This window comes from Pseudonaja textilis, chromosome 10 (assembly GCF_049901715.1).
Source record: "Pseudonaja textilis isolate UNSWEBS1 chromosome 10, rPseTex1.2, whole genome shotgun sequence".
NCBI lineage: Eukaryota > Metazoa > Chordata > Lepidosauria > Squamata > Elapidae > Pseudonaja > Pseudonaja textilis.
Window position 1 is genome coordinate 4,982,246 of NC_141999.1, and position 18,053 is coordinate 5,000,298.

The following is an 18,053-nucleotide window of genomic DNA, read 5'->3' on the forward strand; positions in this document are numbered from 1 at the left end:
GGCATCCCTAAGGTGCTTTGTTTTTGTTGAGCATCCTAAATGCTTCCAATAAGAGCCAGTCTGGTGTAGTGGTTAAAACAGTGTTTCACAACCTTGGCAACTTGAAAATGGCTGGTTGGGGAATTCTGGGAGTTGAAGTCCACACCTCTTCAAATTGCCAAGGTTGAGAAACATGGTCTTAACCAGGTCACCTCTGAAAAATGGACATCATCTAACAGAAGAGGAAAAAACCCGCTTCAGATAGAGGACGCTTGACACCTCCAATCAAAAGGTTTTCCATGTTTTTCTTCCTAATGGGTTTAGGTGTATTTTTTTTTTTTTCTGCTAAGGAAAATAAAAAAAAAAATTGAAACACAGAGGGTTTCAAGTAGAAGATGGTATCTTCTGGGACCTTCAGCAAAATACTGCGAATCAGCAGGGCAATAGCTGGATAAACATCTCTGGATTTCCAAATCCTGCAAAGTCATGGTCTATTTAAGCAAGCGGACGGGTGAACAAGGCACAAATATCGGCACCCCAAACTAACTTCTTCGTGGTTAGTGGGATGAGAGAGGCCACCTTTCTGTCTTTCAGCTGGGTTCAGACAATCCTACCAGCCCAAGGGGGATTTTCCTCTTATAGGGCGATCTGCCCCGCGCAGCTAATCCTTTGCATCTCTGACCTTAAGCACAAATCAACTTTCCCCAGGAAAAGCAAGGGGCGCTGGGTTGGCGAGCCAGGCTGAATCGGAGGTGTGTGTGTGTGTGTAGGGGGGGGGTGCGGCTTACTAGCCCGGCAGCTGTATTCACACAGCATCCTAAAACCGCAGCGCGTGTCAGCCCTCGGCTTCGCCTCTGGTCCGAGGCGCGGCGCAGGCGTCCCTTCCCCGGGGTCCGCTCCGCCAGCGGCTCCAGCCAGCCAGCCAGCCAGCCGCGGGAAGGCAGCTCAGGTGCGCGTTGGGCACCGGGCGCTTGGAACTGCAGCCGCCTCCGCCGCGCCCCACTTGCGTGACCCAGCCCTTCTCCAGCCCCGGCTTCCCTGGCCGCCGCCCCGGCTGCGGAGGCTGGGCTGCCGCCTTTGGGAGAGGCCAGGGCCGGTTCCCCACCCTGCGCGCTTAAAAGCTGCCAACCGAGCGCCTGGCAGCATCTTTCTCCGCGGCTGGCTAGGGCGCCGAGTGGGCGGATGCAGGAGGCCGCGGGGAGCAGCTCGGCGCCGCCGCCGCTGCCGCCGGCGGGAGCCCAGCGGCGAGAGGTGAGTCAGCGGCTCCGGCCGTTCTCCAGGAAGGGAGCCCGCTCGGTCCGCAGCCCGGCCGTCTCGGGGCCCCAGCTTGGCTGGGAACCGGGAGGAAGCAGCTCTTGGAAGCCTTCCCTGCCCCCCCCACCCGCCCCGAAAGAGCTAGAGTCCCTCTCCAGCCCGGCGCCTCCCGGGACCCCTGAGCCCACCCTGAGCCGCTGCGCGCTCCGCCTTCGCCCGGGGGTTACGGGGGGACTAAAGCCGGTTAAGGCTGCCGGAGTTTATCCTCCGTTATCCTCGCTTCTCCCGTTTCCCGCTGACTCGTGCGGTCCGGGTCTCACGGATTTCATTCGCGCCGGGCGCTGAAAACTACTAAGAAGGCTCCACTCACACTTCTTCCGTTCAGCGGGTTGTGTGAATGCTGCACATCTGGCCCATTTAGAGGGCCCTGTCTCTCGCGACGACCCTTAAAAAAAAATTGCACTCATTTAGGAGCCATGGCTGAATTAAAAAAAAAAAAAATCTGGGTGTGCGCCTTGGACAATCGCACCCCGCTCGCTTTTTTCTTTTTTTTTCTTTTTTTCCCCCCGTTTGGCTGAGTTTTTTTCCCACTTTCGCAGCAGAAAAGAAGCGAGTGCAATTGCAGCCTCGCACATAGTTAGTGGGACCGTAGTTTATTTTATTAGCCTTAATTGCTGGTTCTGCCGAAAGCGGGCTCTTCCATAAGTGAACGGGTCGCCTGTATTTGCTTGCAATGTGCTAAGATGGAATGAGGTCGATCGGTCGATTATGCAAGATTTACCGAGGTAGTTACAAATCTTTTATTGAATTCATCTACTAAGTTTGGCTAACATTTAACCTGGGTTTGATTTGGGGTGGTTTAAACTGTTGATTGAACCCAGCTAGCTTGCTTCGATAGTTTAAGGCTTAATGTAATGTGCAAGATGGCTTCATTCAATAACCAAGTTAAAGCTGTTGCATGAACGTTGTCTGCTTTTAGCTATGCACCCTACTTTTTCGGTGTCAGAAAAATGCTTTAGCTAACATTTTGAAGGGAGGGTGGTGTCTGTGGTGACTGTTGCAAGTATTGAATTGGACACAATTTAAACATACTTCAATCCTAATTAGATACTTTGGAGCTCTAAATCCGCTTTATTTTCAACATAAGAATAATCAGTCATTGTACTTCGCAAAGTATTTACAACATTAAATATTGAATTGCATTTTCCTGTTTTAACAATACACAACTTAATGTTCAGAGTAAAAGGAAGTGATTTCACAGAGTTTGGTTAGGGAGGATGGCTGAATTAAGTGGTGGGGTTTGAAATTAATTTGAGAATGGTCAGTCTTAAATAGTCTGTGTTTCATGTCCAAAACTCAAGCAATAGCTTTCATTTAATTTTCTTGTCTTGACTTAATAATTGTGATAGTTATATTTAAGTAGCTCATTATCTTTGCTGGGAGCATGACTCTTAAGCATCGTTGAGTGCTAATTGGGCTTAAAAGTGGTTGAAAACTTTTTTTTAAAAAAAAGATGCCCCAGCTTCTGTAAGTTCAGTGTAATCTAGTTTTACATGTATCACTACTGTCTAACTGTTTTATTTTATTTGACTTAGATGTCTGGGTAACTCAGTCTGAAAAGTCAGACAAATGTACAGTCAGAAATAGAGCTTTCTCTTGCTGTCATTACAAAATGCTTGTTCATTTTCTGATCAAATTATGAACCTAGGAGATATACTCTTTTTAAGAAAAGATAAACATAACTTAAATAAAACTAAGTTTTCAACCTGGTATTTATTGTAGCTTCTGTTAAAAACTTAGAAGAGAAGGTTATTTTATTTTATTTTTTATAAATAAATCAAGGTTGCAAGCATATCTAACACTCCTTCGTCCTCTTATTTTCCCCACAACAACAACCATGTGAGGTGGGTTGGGCTGAGAGAAAGAGGGACTGGCCCAAAGTCATCCAACCAGCTTTCACTCTAAGGCAGGACTAGAACTCACTGTCTCCTGGTGATTGGCCCAAAATCTCCCAGCCATCTTTCATGCCTAAGGCAGGACTAGAACTCTTGGCTTTCTGGCTTCTAGCTTGGTGTTTTAATCCCAAGACCAAACTGGCTGACTCATGGATTCAGTAGTCCTCCCCTACCTGGGACCATCCAGGTGAGCTGGTAAACATGGATGAATTCCCTGCTATGCTGTCTGGGGGTATGGGAGCTAACACAGGTAATTCTTGACTTATGACCACAATTGAGCCCAAAATTCCCAAATTGCTAAGCAAGACAGTTAGCTATTAATTGAACTTTTCCTTATTTTACGACCTTTCTTTGCCACAGTTACTAAGTGAATCATTGCAGTTATTAAATTAGTAATACGACTGTTAAGTGGATCTGGCTTCCCCATTGACTTTGCTTGTCAGAAGGTCACAGAGGGGCATCAAACACTGTAACCATCATACATACGTGCCAGTTACCAAGCATTTGAATTTTGATCATGTAACCAGGGTGATGCTGCAACGGTTGTAATTGTGAGAAATGGTCACAAGTCACCATTTGGGGGGCATTGTTTTAACTTCAAATGGTCACTCAACCCATGGCTGTAAGGGGAGAACTACCTGTGTGGCATCACATCTAGAGAGCAGGAAAAACCTCTTTTCAGGATTCGAATCAGCACGGGGGGAAAAAATCCTTTCTCAAATCATACCCGGTGATCCTATATTAATGGGCTGTCCGACTCACGCACAGTGATTCTGGGGGGCTGACATCAATGGTCTCCAACCTTTCTGGATTGGCATATCAGTGGTGGCAGCAGCGGAAGGGGTGGGGAGAAGGGATGGCACCAGGATGCGGCCCATGGGTTGGGGACCTCTGGCTTACACTATTAAAATTTCACACTATGAAAAAAACCCTACCCCGCCTCCACTGCCACCTCTGCAGCGGCAGAAAGTAGAATCATACCACTTGCTTGATTGGCTTCCTGTCCACCTGGGTCCTCCAGCTCATTGGCAGAACCATCTATTCAGGGGTTTCTGGAGAAATACCAAGGCAGGAGCCCTTCTTATCTCTTGGGAAAACATTATTCCCGAGGAAGGGAGCCACCACGGAGAAGGCCCTTCTTGTTCCCACTTGTTAGATGAGACCTATCCTACCTTCTTGCTCTGGTGGGCCAGGTAGATGTAATTGGGGAAAGGAGTCCTTCAAACAACTTGGCTCATGTAGGCCTTTAAAAGTAATAAGCAGCACCTTGAATGGCGCTCAGAAGCAAACCCATCATCGCAAATGAAGGCATCAGCTTCAGCTTCACTCAATTTACTCAACTCAATTCCTGAATTAATCCAATATGCCCAATATGTGGAATCAGGCAGCGGGTGAGTTTACACCAGGGGTCTTCAAACTTGACAGCTGTAAGACTTGTGGATGTCAACTCCCAAAATTCCTCCTCCAGTCATGTTAGCTCAGGAATTCTGGGAGTTGGTCCACAAGTCTTAAACATGCCAAGGTTGAAGACCCCTGGTTTACACAATGCATCAATCCCCACAACTAAATCAAACCCAAGGTCTTTTTGTTTAGCCTGGTACACAAATGCAACTGCTAAGTTTGCAACTGACTCGGTTAAACACGTTGGGTGAATGCAACCAGTTGTGTTTGCTGGAAAAAGTGTTACCAGACTGAAGCCAGGTGCTTTGTACAAGGGAGGGTGTGGCGTGCAACAGACCAGGATTGTCAAGGAGAAATGAAAAGTGAGGCTCTTTTGCAAAGGCTTGGCTAGTCAAGGATTAACATGTTAGACACCAGAAGTTCCCTTCCAATTAGCTGTAATAAGGCTCTAGCAGTCCCTCTGGGGATATCTGGCCAGGACTAACTGGTGGCAAGCTTAAACAGTTTGCCCTGTTGCTGGCATCTTAAAACCAAACTGGAAGGAGGGAGGGAAGGATGATGGGAGGAAGGAAAGAAAGAGCCAAGAATGAACTCGGGAAGGTTTCTGGGCTCTGACTGGCATCTTCTTTTTCTGGCAGGGTTTTTAAGGCCTGCAAATGGTTGCATAAATGGCAAAAATCCAACAGGTTGAGCTGTCATCTCTTCAGCGCTTGCTGGACTGTTGCACATCTTGCCTAAGAATGTGTCTTTCTAGGATTAATTTCTCGAAAGAGACGTGCCGGAAACTTTAGTTTCTCAGAGAGATTGGTAGGGAAAGCAAAGTGTTCCATATATTTTAGGGTTAATAGAGAATCAGCCCTCTGTATATTCTCCAGGGCACTACCGGCTGAGGTTTACATATTCTAGCGCAGATGGTACAGGTCTATATTTCGGGGTTCAGGGTCTTAAGCCATGCAACCATCTCAAGGGTGTTCCTCTTTAGATATTTGACTCACTCAGGCAGAACAGCTGTCACTTTTCTGTGGCAGCCGTAAACCAATGCAGCCTCGGTGTTGCTTCTTTCAGACGAGTTGAGTACGAGTATTCAGGAAATGAATGCAATTCTGGTCGATTAATATTGCACAGGTTTGGTGAAAGCTGTCCCTTTTGCTAAAACAACAGGGAAGGTTCTCTTGCCTTGAGCCTCCCTGCCTATGTTTTGAAATGTAATGAGACCCTTGGAAAATGGATTTTGCTGACAGGGGTGTTCTCCAGGGGGTTGGGCTTCAGGACCCATCATCTCCCCAGCTACCCTTAATGCTGGCTGGGAAATGATGGGAATCGGTCCCGAGGCACGTCGAGGAGGAGGCGAGATTTGCAGTGCTTCTTCCAAGCTCTGCTAAACAAGCAATTAGCCCAGTGCTGGCTTACATCACCCGCTGCCCTGGGAGAGCATTTTGTGAGTCCAGAGTGGCTGATTACATTAGTACCAGAGCAAGGTTGCAGTATGACATCTCACAGCTATGCTGCTGCGGCGGCGGCTGCCGTGACTTTCTTTTATTTCAAAGCAAACATATTCAGTTCAGCAGATACAAATGATCAGAACTAGAAAAAAGCCAGGATCTGGGTCACACAATGTCTGAAATTCTGATTTACTTAACCGCAATTTGTTCAATGAGCCAGAAGTACTCCTTACTGTACATTTCACAGAGCAACAAACTATGGTGTCAGGGTTCCAGCAAACACCCCCAACAGAATCAAAACTTCAAGGCAGGCATGTTCCTCAAAGTATTTATTTATTAGCTATGTCGTATTGGCACATCTGGGGAAAAGCCGACTCTGAAGGACCCGAGGTTTTCCCCACCCAAATCAACCCCAAAGTTCTTCCTGTCCCCAGGATACACATCTGTCACATGGGCCAACCAGGTTGCATCCTCCATCTTGGCTGGCTTTGGTTCACACCTCTCCAGCACCTGATAGAACGTCCTTGGCTCCCACTGGTAAGAATGTTGTTTTGGCTACACATTCCTCAGCTATCTCTATCTCCCCACAGTTCCAATTGGTGTTGTGACAACCCTGAAGATGCTTCCAAAATGGCTTCAGCCCCAAAGTGGTTTCAGGGCTGACATATGGATTGCAAACCAGTCTGGTTGGGTTTATGCAATAGGAACTAATCAAATGGAATCAAGTTGGTGGAATCCAGTTCAGAAGAAAAGGCCAGAACCAGGAATAAATACTATGTATTGAAAATCATTAGAAAGCTGTAAATAATTGCAGAAATTACAGAGCTGAAAAACTAGCACAATTCATAGAAACAGAATTTAAAACTTGCATTTCATTTTCATTATTGCCAAATGTAAAAAAAATAATAATAGTTGCACCAGTGGTGGGATTCAAATAGTTTTAACACCAGTTTGGTGGGCATGGCTTGGGCGCGCTTTGTGTGCATGCCCGCACTTTGCGTGTGCGTGCATGCCAAACATGCATTTTGCACAGGTGCAGAGGCATTCTAACTCACCTCCTGCACGATCCCAGCCACTTCAGCAGCTGCCACACGGCACTCTTCTGTGCCGCACAAAGCAGCTGTGCTTCAAATTCAGAGGATAAAGGTGAGTATGGTAGCCTGGGTGGGTGGGTGGGCCCAACAGCAGAGTGGTGGAGAGAACCTGTTTGGTTTGCACTGCTCATCACTGCTACCGGCTCAGTAGAACCGGGCCGAACCGGTCGAATACTACCACTGACTTGCACCCTTTTTGGAAGAGCTTGTGCTTGTCTGTTTCTGAAGCAGCCAGCTTTGCTCTGACGGTGTGAGAACTCTTGCAGGAAAGCCAGGCTCTTCCCTAGAATAGTCAACTCTAGGTGGTCATCCACTTTTCAGCTACCAGTTCTCCAGAACTGGTCAGAACCTGCTGAACACCACCTCTGCCTGGGATGCTGCCAACTGCCAAGTGCTCAAATCACAATCAAGTGAGTGTAGCAATGCCACAGCGGCTGTGAGTAAAAGTTCCTTTTTTCAGTGGTTTGGAATGGTTGCTAAATGAATGAACATAAAATCAAGGACTACACGTAATCCATAGTTAATGATAGTATATGTAAAGCCAGTCATTTTGGGCGCCTGAATACTAGCAATATTTTGCAGTGAACTTCCTGTATCCTCCGCCCAGCGCAAAATCACATATCCAGAGGAATCGGGATGTAAAGCAATTAGTGATACTAATTGCCTCTGGATTGTGGAGGGAGGTGTCCCCTTGAGCTATTTCTTTTTAATGCTTTCCTAAGATCCTAATTATAAGAGTGTTTCCTGGCAGAGCTTTTGTTGCGTTGCTTCATTCAAAACATTTTAGAGGGGAAACTCAGATACTGTACTCCTCTCTTCATAGTCTACTGAATTTTCCCACACTTCTGGCACCCCCCTTTCCACACACACGTACACTAATATAAATGCTCCATTAAGCAGAAGAAGATGAAAGAACTCTGTAATACCTGCCAGTATGGAAACACCTTTTAACATCTAAGCCATTAAACAGCAGCAATCAACTAAGGCTGGAGAGGACATTCTACAAATATTCTTTTTTTTTCTGTTCCAGTTCTTATTAATGCGAAGGAAACCTTTGCATCCAAACTTTCTTGAGAGGGGCGTGAGGTTTTCTTGGAACGTGTTGCAAATTTTTTCTTGTGCATATTTAGTGATCAAAGTAGCCAAAAAGGTTATGAAAACCTTGTTTGTCATTGAAGAATTTGTTTTCCTGTGGTCTTCAGCCTCCTTGGATGCCCACAGTCCAAGTGAAGCTCAAAAGATTGGAGATCTTTTTTTTTTTTTCTTTTGGGAAAAAAAACTTATTCCCAGAAATTTGAGAGAAGATTTTGAAATGCTTTAACTGGATCAGAATAACAGAATAACCGAGTTGGAAGAGACCTTCTAATCCTGCGACGGCGAACCTATAGCATGGGTGCCAGAGGTGGCACGCAGAGCCCTCTCTGCAGGCATGTGAGCTGTGCGCACCTCCTACTGGCCAGCTGGTCTTCAGGTCTCTGCCATGCATGTGGGTAGTGGTGGCGGGGAGCATGCATGGAGGGTGTGCATGCATTGCACTTTGGGGTTTTGTGCACGCACACACACACTTCGGGCACTCAGTGCTGAAAAGGTTAGCCATCACTGTTCTAATCCAACCCTCTGTTTGAGCAAGAGATCCTCTACAATTCCAGACAAGTGACCGTCCAGTCTCCTTTTAAAAACCTCCAGTGATGGAGCACTACAACCTCTGAAGGCAAGCAGTTCCACTGTTTAATTGTCCTCATGGTTAGGACATTTCTCCTTAGTTCTAAGTTGCTTCTCTCTTTGATTAGTTTTCATCCATTACTTCTTATTCTGCCTTATTCTGGTCCTTTTGAGAATAGGTTGATCCCACTTGACTTTGTGGCAGCCCTTCAAATATTGGAACACTGCTATCATGACACCCCTGGTCCTTCTTTTCACTAGAAAATACCCAACTGCATACCCAATTCCTGCAATTGTTGTTCATCTCTAGGCCCATAATCATCTTTGTTGCTCGTCACAACCCAGTGCACTTTGGTATTAAAATGAGGACCAAATCTATGCCATTGAAAGGTACTCTGCAACAGAAAAATTAAGAGCCACAGTTTCGCCATGTGTAGGGCCTGTCAGAAGAATTTAATTATATCTTTCAGGGTTTCCACCTAGCCAAGCTATGGAGAATAAGAGAAATGATATTCTGGCAAATGTCCAGGAACTGAAGCTTCTGCAGAATGTGGATTAGATAGCTGGAACTTAATTTGGAAGCAGTATTTTCTGTAAAAATGTATTAAAAGAAAATGTTCCCTATCGCTTTGAAGAAGTACACTTTAGTGCACTGTGCTAAGCCATGTATTGGTTTCTCTGATATTGGGTCAGCATGATATGTGAAGCTACATATATATCCTGAAACTTGATTGATTATATGACTGCTCTACTTTTCTTGACTAATAAAGTCACTGCTTCAGTTCATACAATTCCTAAGTTGCACTGTGGCTGATTACATTGTGCTCTCCTGTGTGTTGTATGAATCCAGGCAATTAGGATAAGTCAAACTAGGTGTAAGCATGCTGCGTGAACCAATTTATGTCTCTCTCACACACAAACACACACACCTTTCTATTGTTTGTAATATACACCATCTCCTCTAGGGTTTTGCACCAATCTTTTTAGAGGTCTCCCAAAGGAAAGATTAAATTCCCGTTGGTGAAGTTGCATTGTCCTAATGAAACTTGAAGATGTTTCTTTTTTGAAGATCAGCCAATGCTTTAGAAGTAAGCATCAAACAACAAAAATACTGATTGCAAATCTCTTGCAGGACTTAATCTGGGTTTCTGGGCTGTCCAGGAGGTCCTCAGTTAGATAGCTGAATAAATGGATGTAGGGCTTCTGCAGACCGGTGCTTTTCAGATGTGATGGATACCAGCTGTATTGATCATATTAGGTAGGGATTGTAGAAACTGAATTGCAGCATGCCCGAAGAACCCCAGGAAAGGGGAATTGATGTAGAAGAGAAGAATTGTTTCTTGATTTCCCCACTCTCTCTAACACTAGAATTCTGAAAGGGAGGAGATTCTAAATGAAAGGCCACACTTTTAACAAAGTTTACTTTTAACAAAGATGCACAACCTGCATGTCACATCTACCTGATCCACTAAAGCGGAATGTTGCTTCCCATCTCCTAAGGAGATATACCTGGTGGGATCCAGAAGAAGGGCCTTCTCCATGGTGGCTCCCTCACTCTGAAATACAATTTCTCCAGAAATTAGACTGGCTCCACTCTAACACTCTTTCGGAAGGCCCTGAAGACATGGTTCTGCCAGCAGGCCTGGGGAACCCAGAGTGGGACGGAGCCCATCAAATGGCTGGTATGAATGTGTATTGTCGCCTGGGTGGGGGGTGGGGGTTATTTTATTTTTATTTTTTAGTATTTTTATTTCTCTTATATTGTACTTATATGTCCTTGTAAGCTGTCTTGAATCTCCACGTGCAAGTAGGCAGCAATATACATTTTCTAAATAAATAATAAATATATAAATTGTAAAGCTGTAACTGTTGGGTTTACACAACATGTCATGTCCTAACAAATGAAGCCATAATGCAATTTAACCTCATGGCAAAATTTACCTAATATAGTTAGATACTGGCTCGATTTCCATTATATGCTAAACTACAAATAATGCTAACTCATTTTAGTTTTGTCTTGTTTGTTGGGTAAATCTTGCCAATGGAGACCTACTAATTTTGTCAAGGTCAAAGGCAAAATTGATGGTCCAGTGTGGTGACCAGATCCTGGGAATGAAACTTTCAGGAGGATACTATCAGGCAGGAAAGATCAGATTCAGATGTGAAGGTTCAATTAAACTGATTTATTGCTAATCATGCTTATGCAAAGAAATCTTCTCAACTAATGGTTAGCACCTGTTTGGGGACAGATAAGTTAGATCAATGGCATTCAAGGGAGGTTGAACTTAGTTTACTTGTGGCTATGTAGGGATTCTAGGTGTATCCCTCTTTTAATGCCACTCCTACTTTTGTCACTCCTTCTCCTACGGGTACTGGAAATACAGTATAAGGTTCCTTGCCTAAAGAAGCTACAGGCATATTCTGGGGTGTCCCATCACTTCTGAAATCTGAGAGCCACAGGGCAGTGCTTCTCAACCTTGACAACTTTAAGATGTGTGGGCTTCAGTTCTCAGGAATTCTGGGAGCTAGAGGCCACACATATTGAAGTTGGTTGAGAAATGCTGCCCTAGACATATGTTTGCATAATATGCTAACCTATAAAGGGGTTTGCATGTTTGTGCCTAAATGTGTCATGTGAACTCTCCGACAGTGGTTTGTTCAGTCAATCTTGATTAAGAAAAGATATATGATGAAAACAATTTGGGTTGAATTAGGAATTCTTGGAGTTGTTCCCAACATCCCTGACAGATTCTGTTTAGGCGAAAATTGTTTATTCATGAATGAATCTCATCTTCCGCTATGTAGGGAGAGTGACAGCTTGGATGAGTTCCGTGCCAAATAGAAAGTCAAATGTGACCATTTAGATGCATTCAAGGATGTGCACATAAGGGGACAACTAAGGAAATCCAAGTACGCTTTTTTTGTGATAAGCCGATGGAACAGGATACAAACATCATCTCCTCCAAGCACAATTATGATATTGATAGGCCTCATTTTCTGTGTCCCACTCTTCCTTTTCCTCCCCCTGAAAATAAAGTCCCCAGATATTCTATAGAGCTGAACCGACTGCAATGTGGAATAAAGTCAATAAAGGAACTTATTCTTGGCAATGCATTTTAATATTTTTTTTCTGTAATGAACTAAGTTAATTAAAAAATCACAGCTGTAATTGCACAGTTCTGAAGGTCTTTTGGGCTTTCAACCTGGAAAGTTAGGTCAGTAGAGATGGATAAATGTTTCACTGGTCACTGGCACATTTTCTCTATACAGCATTTCTGTATGAAATGACCAGGCTGACCCTGAGGGAGGGAGGGTCAGTGACAATTCACCATGGCCGATTCACCAAGGCCAATTTGCCGCAGGACAACTCACTGCAGTACAAGAGTTACACTAATATAAAAAAATAGTGGAATATTAAAGAATAATTAAAGAAAGAATATTAAAGAATCATTAAAGAAAGGATGCAAAAGGAGGGACAGAATGAAATGTGAATGGCAAAACTTAGAATATTTTTTATTTATTTTAAATAATTAAATAGAATTGTGAAATTGTCCCACCGCGAGTTGTCCCATGACGAGTTGGCTGTGGCGATTTGGCCCTGGTGAGTTGGCTGTGGCAAGTTGTCCCATTCCACCTGGGGGAGGGGTCAAATGTGTCATCAGTCATGAGTCCCTTTACACCCACAAGTGATCTAAGTCCAGCCTACCTTGAATTCCTTCTACTTTTATCTACCACTATTTACCAATAGTGGTATGATCTATTTACCAGTTACATTTGGCTATTAGTAGTTCAAATTTTGATACAGAGCTTAAGCTTGCAATAAATCTTTAAACCCATTTGATTGCCTGGATCTCCTGATTTCCCCATTGCTTGACAACTTCTTTTAATATTGCCTGGAGTCGACTGAGAAGCAATAGTACTTAGACTTATATATGGATTCACAGTGTTTTACATCCCTCTCTGAGTAGTTTACATAGTCAGCATGTTGCTCCCAACAATCTGGGTCTTCATTTTACTGACTTCAGAAGGATGGAAGGCTGAGTCAACCTTAAGCCAGTCAAGATGGAATTCTTGCCTGTGGGCCCAGTTAGCTGAAATACTGCATTCTAACTACTGTGCCACCAGAACTCTTAGCTCTAAGCCAGAGGTCTCCAAACTTGGCATCTTTAAGACTTGTTGACTTCAACTCCCAGAATTCTCCAGCTAGCTATGAAGTCCACAAGTCTTAAATTTGCCAAGTTTGAAGATCTCTGCTCTAAGCAATCCCCTAATGCCAGTTAACATCTGGAGATGTTTCTTTCTGCCAGATGTCTTGAGCTAAAACTTTCATCACTTTACCTAAGCTGATAAAGTTAGGTAACAACAGTTTGGAAAAGCCTGGCTGGGGAATTTTGGGAGTTGAAGTCCAAACATCTTCATGTTACCAAAGTTGAGAGACAACGATCTCATCTGTTACCATCCTCTATTTCCCCCAATCTTTCCAAAATAATTATCTTTATACTGCATGTCTTCTATCTATACTACAACTCAAGAGTGTTCAGGGAATGATTGGCCTTTATTTCATCTACCATTGATTGATTGATTTTTTTTTCTTGCAGCCCATAATACTCCTAGTAAATGTTGTCTAATTCATAATTCAAAGGCATCTAATTTATTGTTCTTTCTCAAAGTCCAATGTTCACAGCCTTGGCTTTATTGCTACAAGCTTAACCCTTATCATCCTACTGATTTTGCCTTCCCCTCATCCATTTTATTTTCTCCAGAACATTGGCCATCTTTACTTATTCTTGAGCTAAAGAGAAAAAAAAAAACTAAACTTCACTTTTTCTGGATAGAAAAAGAGAGAAGGGAAAGGTGAGGTGGCTAGGAGGACACTGCCTTGTCTGTTTTGAGCTTCTGACATATGAACCGATAAAAGATGCCTCAGATCAAATTTGATTCTGGGAGACATCACTCATATAATTTTCTAGACTGTTATAAAATTGGCTTGTCACTGTCATTTGAGGAAATGTTTTTTAAAGTCAACTTTCTATATGATCCAAGATCTAACAAGAACCAACTCTCTCAACCATACAAATTCATCTCAGTGATGTCATATCTGGAAGCTATAAATAGATCCATAAATGTAAAATCCTGGAGCTGTCCACCCCCTCTTTACACCTTATAAAAAAGTTTCCCTTTGAGACAGTGGAGAACATCAGATGGTTTGATGATCTAACATGGCCATGGCCACACACAAAGGCAATGTAAAGATAATTCAGTTATCTGGAAGTTCCCACCTCTTGGTTTAATTCAGGGGTCTCCAACCTTGGCAACTTTAAGCTTGGAGGACTTCAACTCCCAGCATCCTCCAGCCAGCAAAGCTTCTGGGAGTTAAAGTCCTCCATGCTTAAAGTTGCCAAGGTTGGAGACCCCTGGTTTAATTGGGCAAGCTGCACTTTGCACTGAATTCCTGATAGACCCTTCCAATTCCAGTAATGAAACCAGCCAATTCGATGAATTTGTGCTCAAAGGGAGACAACTTCTTGGATCAACCTTCTCCTCTATTGGTCTTTAGTCATCTGATTCATGAAGTGCAGGTGCAGGATTGCGGCCAAGCCCCGTAGCATGTTTCTAGCGTAGCTGAATGCTGTTTGAGCACTAGAGCCAGCGGGTGATACTACCTCCCTTCACCTTTTCTATGCCCCCAATATTATTGCAACAGTATGAAACGCAGCCTCATCTGAAAGTGCCATCATCTGAATTAGGGGAGGAATCAGCTGATGTACAGGTGATACTCAAGCAAGTCGCTGGCTGCCTGTTCCTCCCGCCTTCTTTCCCCTCCCACGGCCTTCAAATTTGGGGGCATGCCTCCCCTGCTTTCAAAACCTCCCTCATTTGCATGCTTTGCTGTGATTGGGCATCCGGTGCTGCAGAGTTCGAGTGGAAGGCAGTTCAGTGAGAGCTGGTCAATTGCAGCGTCTATTCTGGTTCCCTTGTCCAAATTTTCCCATCTTCTTTCATATATCTCTTTGACCATGTGCACCCTGCAGACATTGCTCCTGGCTGCTGTTTCTGTTGTTAACTGGATTAGGAAAGTTAATCAGCCATATCATAGAAGTCTCAGCCTTTTCTGCTCCTGGGATTAAGGAAACTACTGGCAGAGATGTTCGTAGCTGCTGAAATACAGTATATTCTTTCTTTACCTTTCTCTTCCTTTCTCTTTCTCTTTTTTACTTTCATTTCTGGCTTCCTTCTGGTGGGAACAATTTCATTTCTGGAGGAAGAGAAAGAGCCATGGAAGAAATTATATTGTTGATAAAGTGTGCTGCCTTGGTGGCAAGTGTGGGCATGGGTGGGTGGGTGGGGGAGACCTTTTCTTCACAAGAAGAAGATGTGACAATTTCATAAACACGTTGCACAACTTGTGTAGATGCCAATTGCAACGTAACCCTTTCGAACACAGGGTAGCTCACAGTTACTTTAGGAATATACAGTATTTGCCCCAAGGATGGGAAACCATATTCAAGCAAGTAGTTCCAGTGTGGAAAGTAATATTTGAATGTTGAGCTAAATGAGATTTCTGAGCAGTCTTCAAGGGTGGGCCTAAGCATATAATGCATTGCAGGAATCTGACTTTTCAAGTTTCCACACCACAGTCAGAGTTGCTGTGTTATAGAGGGACATTTTCCATAATCTTTGTTTGCAATAGATCTTATTATCTTTTTTTCTGAGAATACTGAGAATATCAAAAACCACAGAAAAACAATCTATCTGAGCTTAACCCCATGCTATTACTGGCCCTGAATAATATAAGTCTTTTCTTTCCCAGTCTACAAAAAATGAGAGAAAAGACAGTTAATGGCACCATCTCATCCACGTTTTTCTTCATGTCATGTTGTTGCTATGAAGGGGAGCTGCTAAGCTGAAAAGCCCCCATTCCTCTCTTTTGTTGAAAAGATGCCATGCAACAAGATCTGCGTGGTGGGATAAGGAAAAATTGTTGCAAATGATAAGAAGACCATTCACAAACTCTGCAGAACCGTAGCAGGCACAGAAAAATAAGAACTTTGCTGAGAGTCGAGATGCATTACTTCTAACCCAGTAATCAACTCCTGAACACAGTCAGTATTGCAAGATCAAACAGATCTAGAGCTGATTATAAGTTTGTTATTTATATACAAATGTACACCAGCCAGGTTCCAAGATTTCAGCCTGTCAAATGTTAAATACCAGTGATTTTCATCAATCCAATTGAAAATGACAGCCCAATACAATGCACTCAAATGAGAATACAGTCACTGAATACCCCTGAAACTCATCCATTTTAAGGCTCTGCAGAAAGCAGATAAGGAATAGAGGCAATGTAAAAGTGTCCTTCATCTTGGTGGGCCTACAGATAGCAGAGATGTCTTTGCCAGTGACATGTACTCCAAACCAATTAAACTTGATAAAGCCATCTCCCCCCTGCCTCTATTGCAAACCCAAAACTGGTAGTTAGTGCTGGAGTAGAAATCTGCAACCCTTAGCAGCTTAGCCAAATGTCATACAGTGCTCAATTTAATTTGACAAGTCCTCTGCAGGAAATGATGGAGATCTATATTAAGCCTAGTAGAACTTGATTTGCATGAGTCTCGTCAATCATTTTTTCTGCTATGCTTGTGGGTATCTATATGTCTTTAGGCAAGAGCAGTGTTTTTCAGCCTTGGAGAGTTTAAGATGTGTGGAGTTCAATCTCTAGGATTCGTAGCTGAATCTGAATTCTAGAAATTGAAGTCCACATATCCTAAAGTTGCCAAGGTTGAGAAACACTGGTGAAAGGAATATTCTGGATGACAATCTCTCCAGTTAGTCTGGATGGAACTTCAGGAATTGGATCTTCATCTAGTCTAGTTTGTCACAGTCTATAACCAAATAATGAAGTTGTACATTCACAGCTAGTTCCCAGGAACCCATGGAGAATAATTGTGAGAAAATTATAGAACAATGACAATATCTGTGAGAGCCAATCCAACAATGTAAAGAGACTGCTGTCTGGAAGGGTCCTTGGTGCTCTCTAGAGCTTGGTTGTTTTCTTGGCAGACATCACATTACCCAAACTAAGTAACATCATCAATGCTAATTTCTTTGGTCCAGTGGAACTTGTTGGTCCTTCATAGTTTTAAATTGGCTAGTGGAGGATTTGAATCTGCTATCAAGAGATGGAGGACAGAGTTTTCAAAAGGGATCAATAAAAAGTCTTGCCTCCAAACATAATCCAGAGCCTGGAGTGTTTAATTACCAGGTCTTGTTTGTCCAACGAAGTTCACATCTAGTTGTCTCACCGATTTTTGATTCGGGGGGGCTTTTTTGGTTGTTTTCGGGCAGCTGGCTGGCTCTGTTTGCCAAATCGGTTACAAATTTAATGGCCGCATTTACACGACAGAACTACACACAGAAAGTTTCCTCGTGGCTTAGTATGTTGCCTGAAATCAACCTGTTTGGTTAGTTTATTATGCAAACTGAGAAAAATGGGTCAGTTCAGGACATAGTAGGAATGAAGGCAGCATCTTTCCAGTTTACTGAATAAGCTCAAAAGATTCCAATGTTTTGCTAATCTCTTTTTTTTCCTTTTTAGTGCTTTGTATGAACTCAGCTTTGTAAACTGCAGTTTAGATCTTAATGCTTTATGTAAGCCAAGGAACTTTAGCGGGTTCAGTAAATCATTGCTAAAAGAACCGAAAGCCTTAGCAATGTGGGAAATCAGCCATTTTGTGCATTGATTAAAACATTGTACTCTGAGTGCAGATACAATGGAAGATCATTGGTATCTGGTTTCAGGTTGCTGATTTCATTAACACAGAGAAATAATGCAGAATCTCATGCACCCAAGGTCTCAGAAAACTTCCCTTTGAAGGCTTGAAGCTTAAATTTAAGGAAAGACAAAATCGTGTGATCAAAACTGACAGAAAACGGTGCACTCAAAATGGACAAGGCACAGAAGAAGTGTGAGGTGGCCCTGGTTTTTCATCTCCAAGGAACAAAGTGTGCTTGAGCTACTGAGGGATTATGTCAGCCCCAAAACTCTGTCTCTGGCATTGGACCTGTCATTCTTGGGTCATACCCAAGAAATCCGCTTAGTGTGGTCATAGTGAAAAGACGCACATTTATGAATCAAAGCAATTTGTCCATTTGGCCCAGCCGTGGCTGACATGGTGGCATCTCTCCAGAGATTCAGGAGCCAAGATTTTCCTTCCTTCTAGAAGAGAACAGACTTTCCACAGGCATTTTCTTTATCCCAAATTCTA

General features: G+C 43.4%; 1 protein-coding gene across 2 annotated transcripts in view; it reads left to right on the forward strand.

Moving 5' to 3' along the window:
• The first annotated feature begins 859 nt into the window (after positions 1 to 859).
• The window catches only part of RIMS3 (regulating synaptic membrane exocytosis 3), a 66,352-nt gene continuing 49,158 nt past the window's right edge, over positions 860 to 18,053 (forward strand). The window contains exon 1 of one of the 2 annotated variants that reach the window (XM_087939564.1): positions 860 to 1,230. In XM_087939564.1, coding sequence (XP_087795690.1) covers positions 1,162 to 1,230 — 69 coding nt within the window. In that variant the 5' untranslated portion in view covers positions 860 to 1,161. The remainder of the gene's footprint in view (positions 1,231 to 18,053) is intronic. The other variant, XM_087939562.1, reaches the window with a different exon arrangement.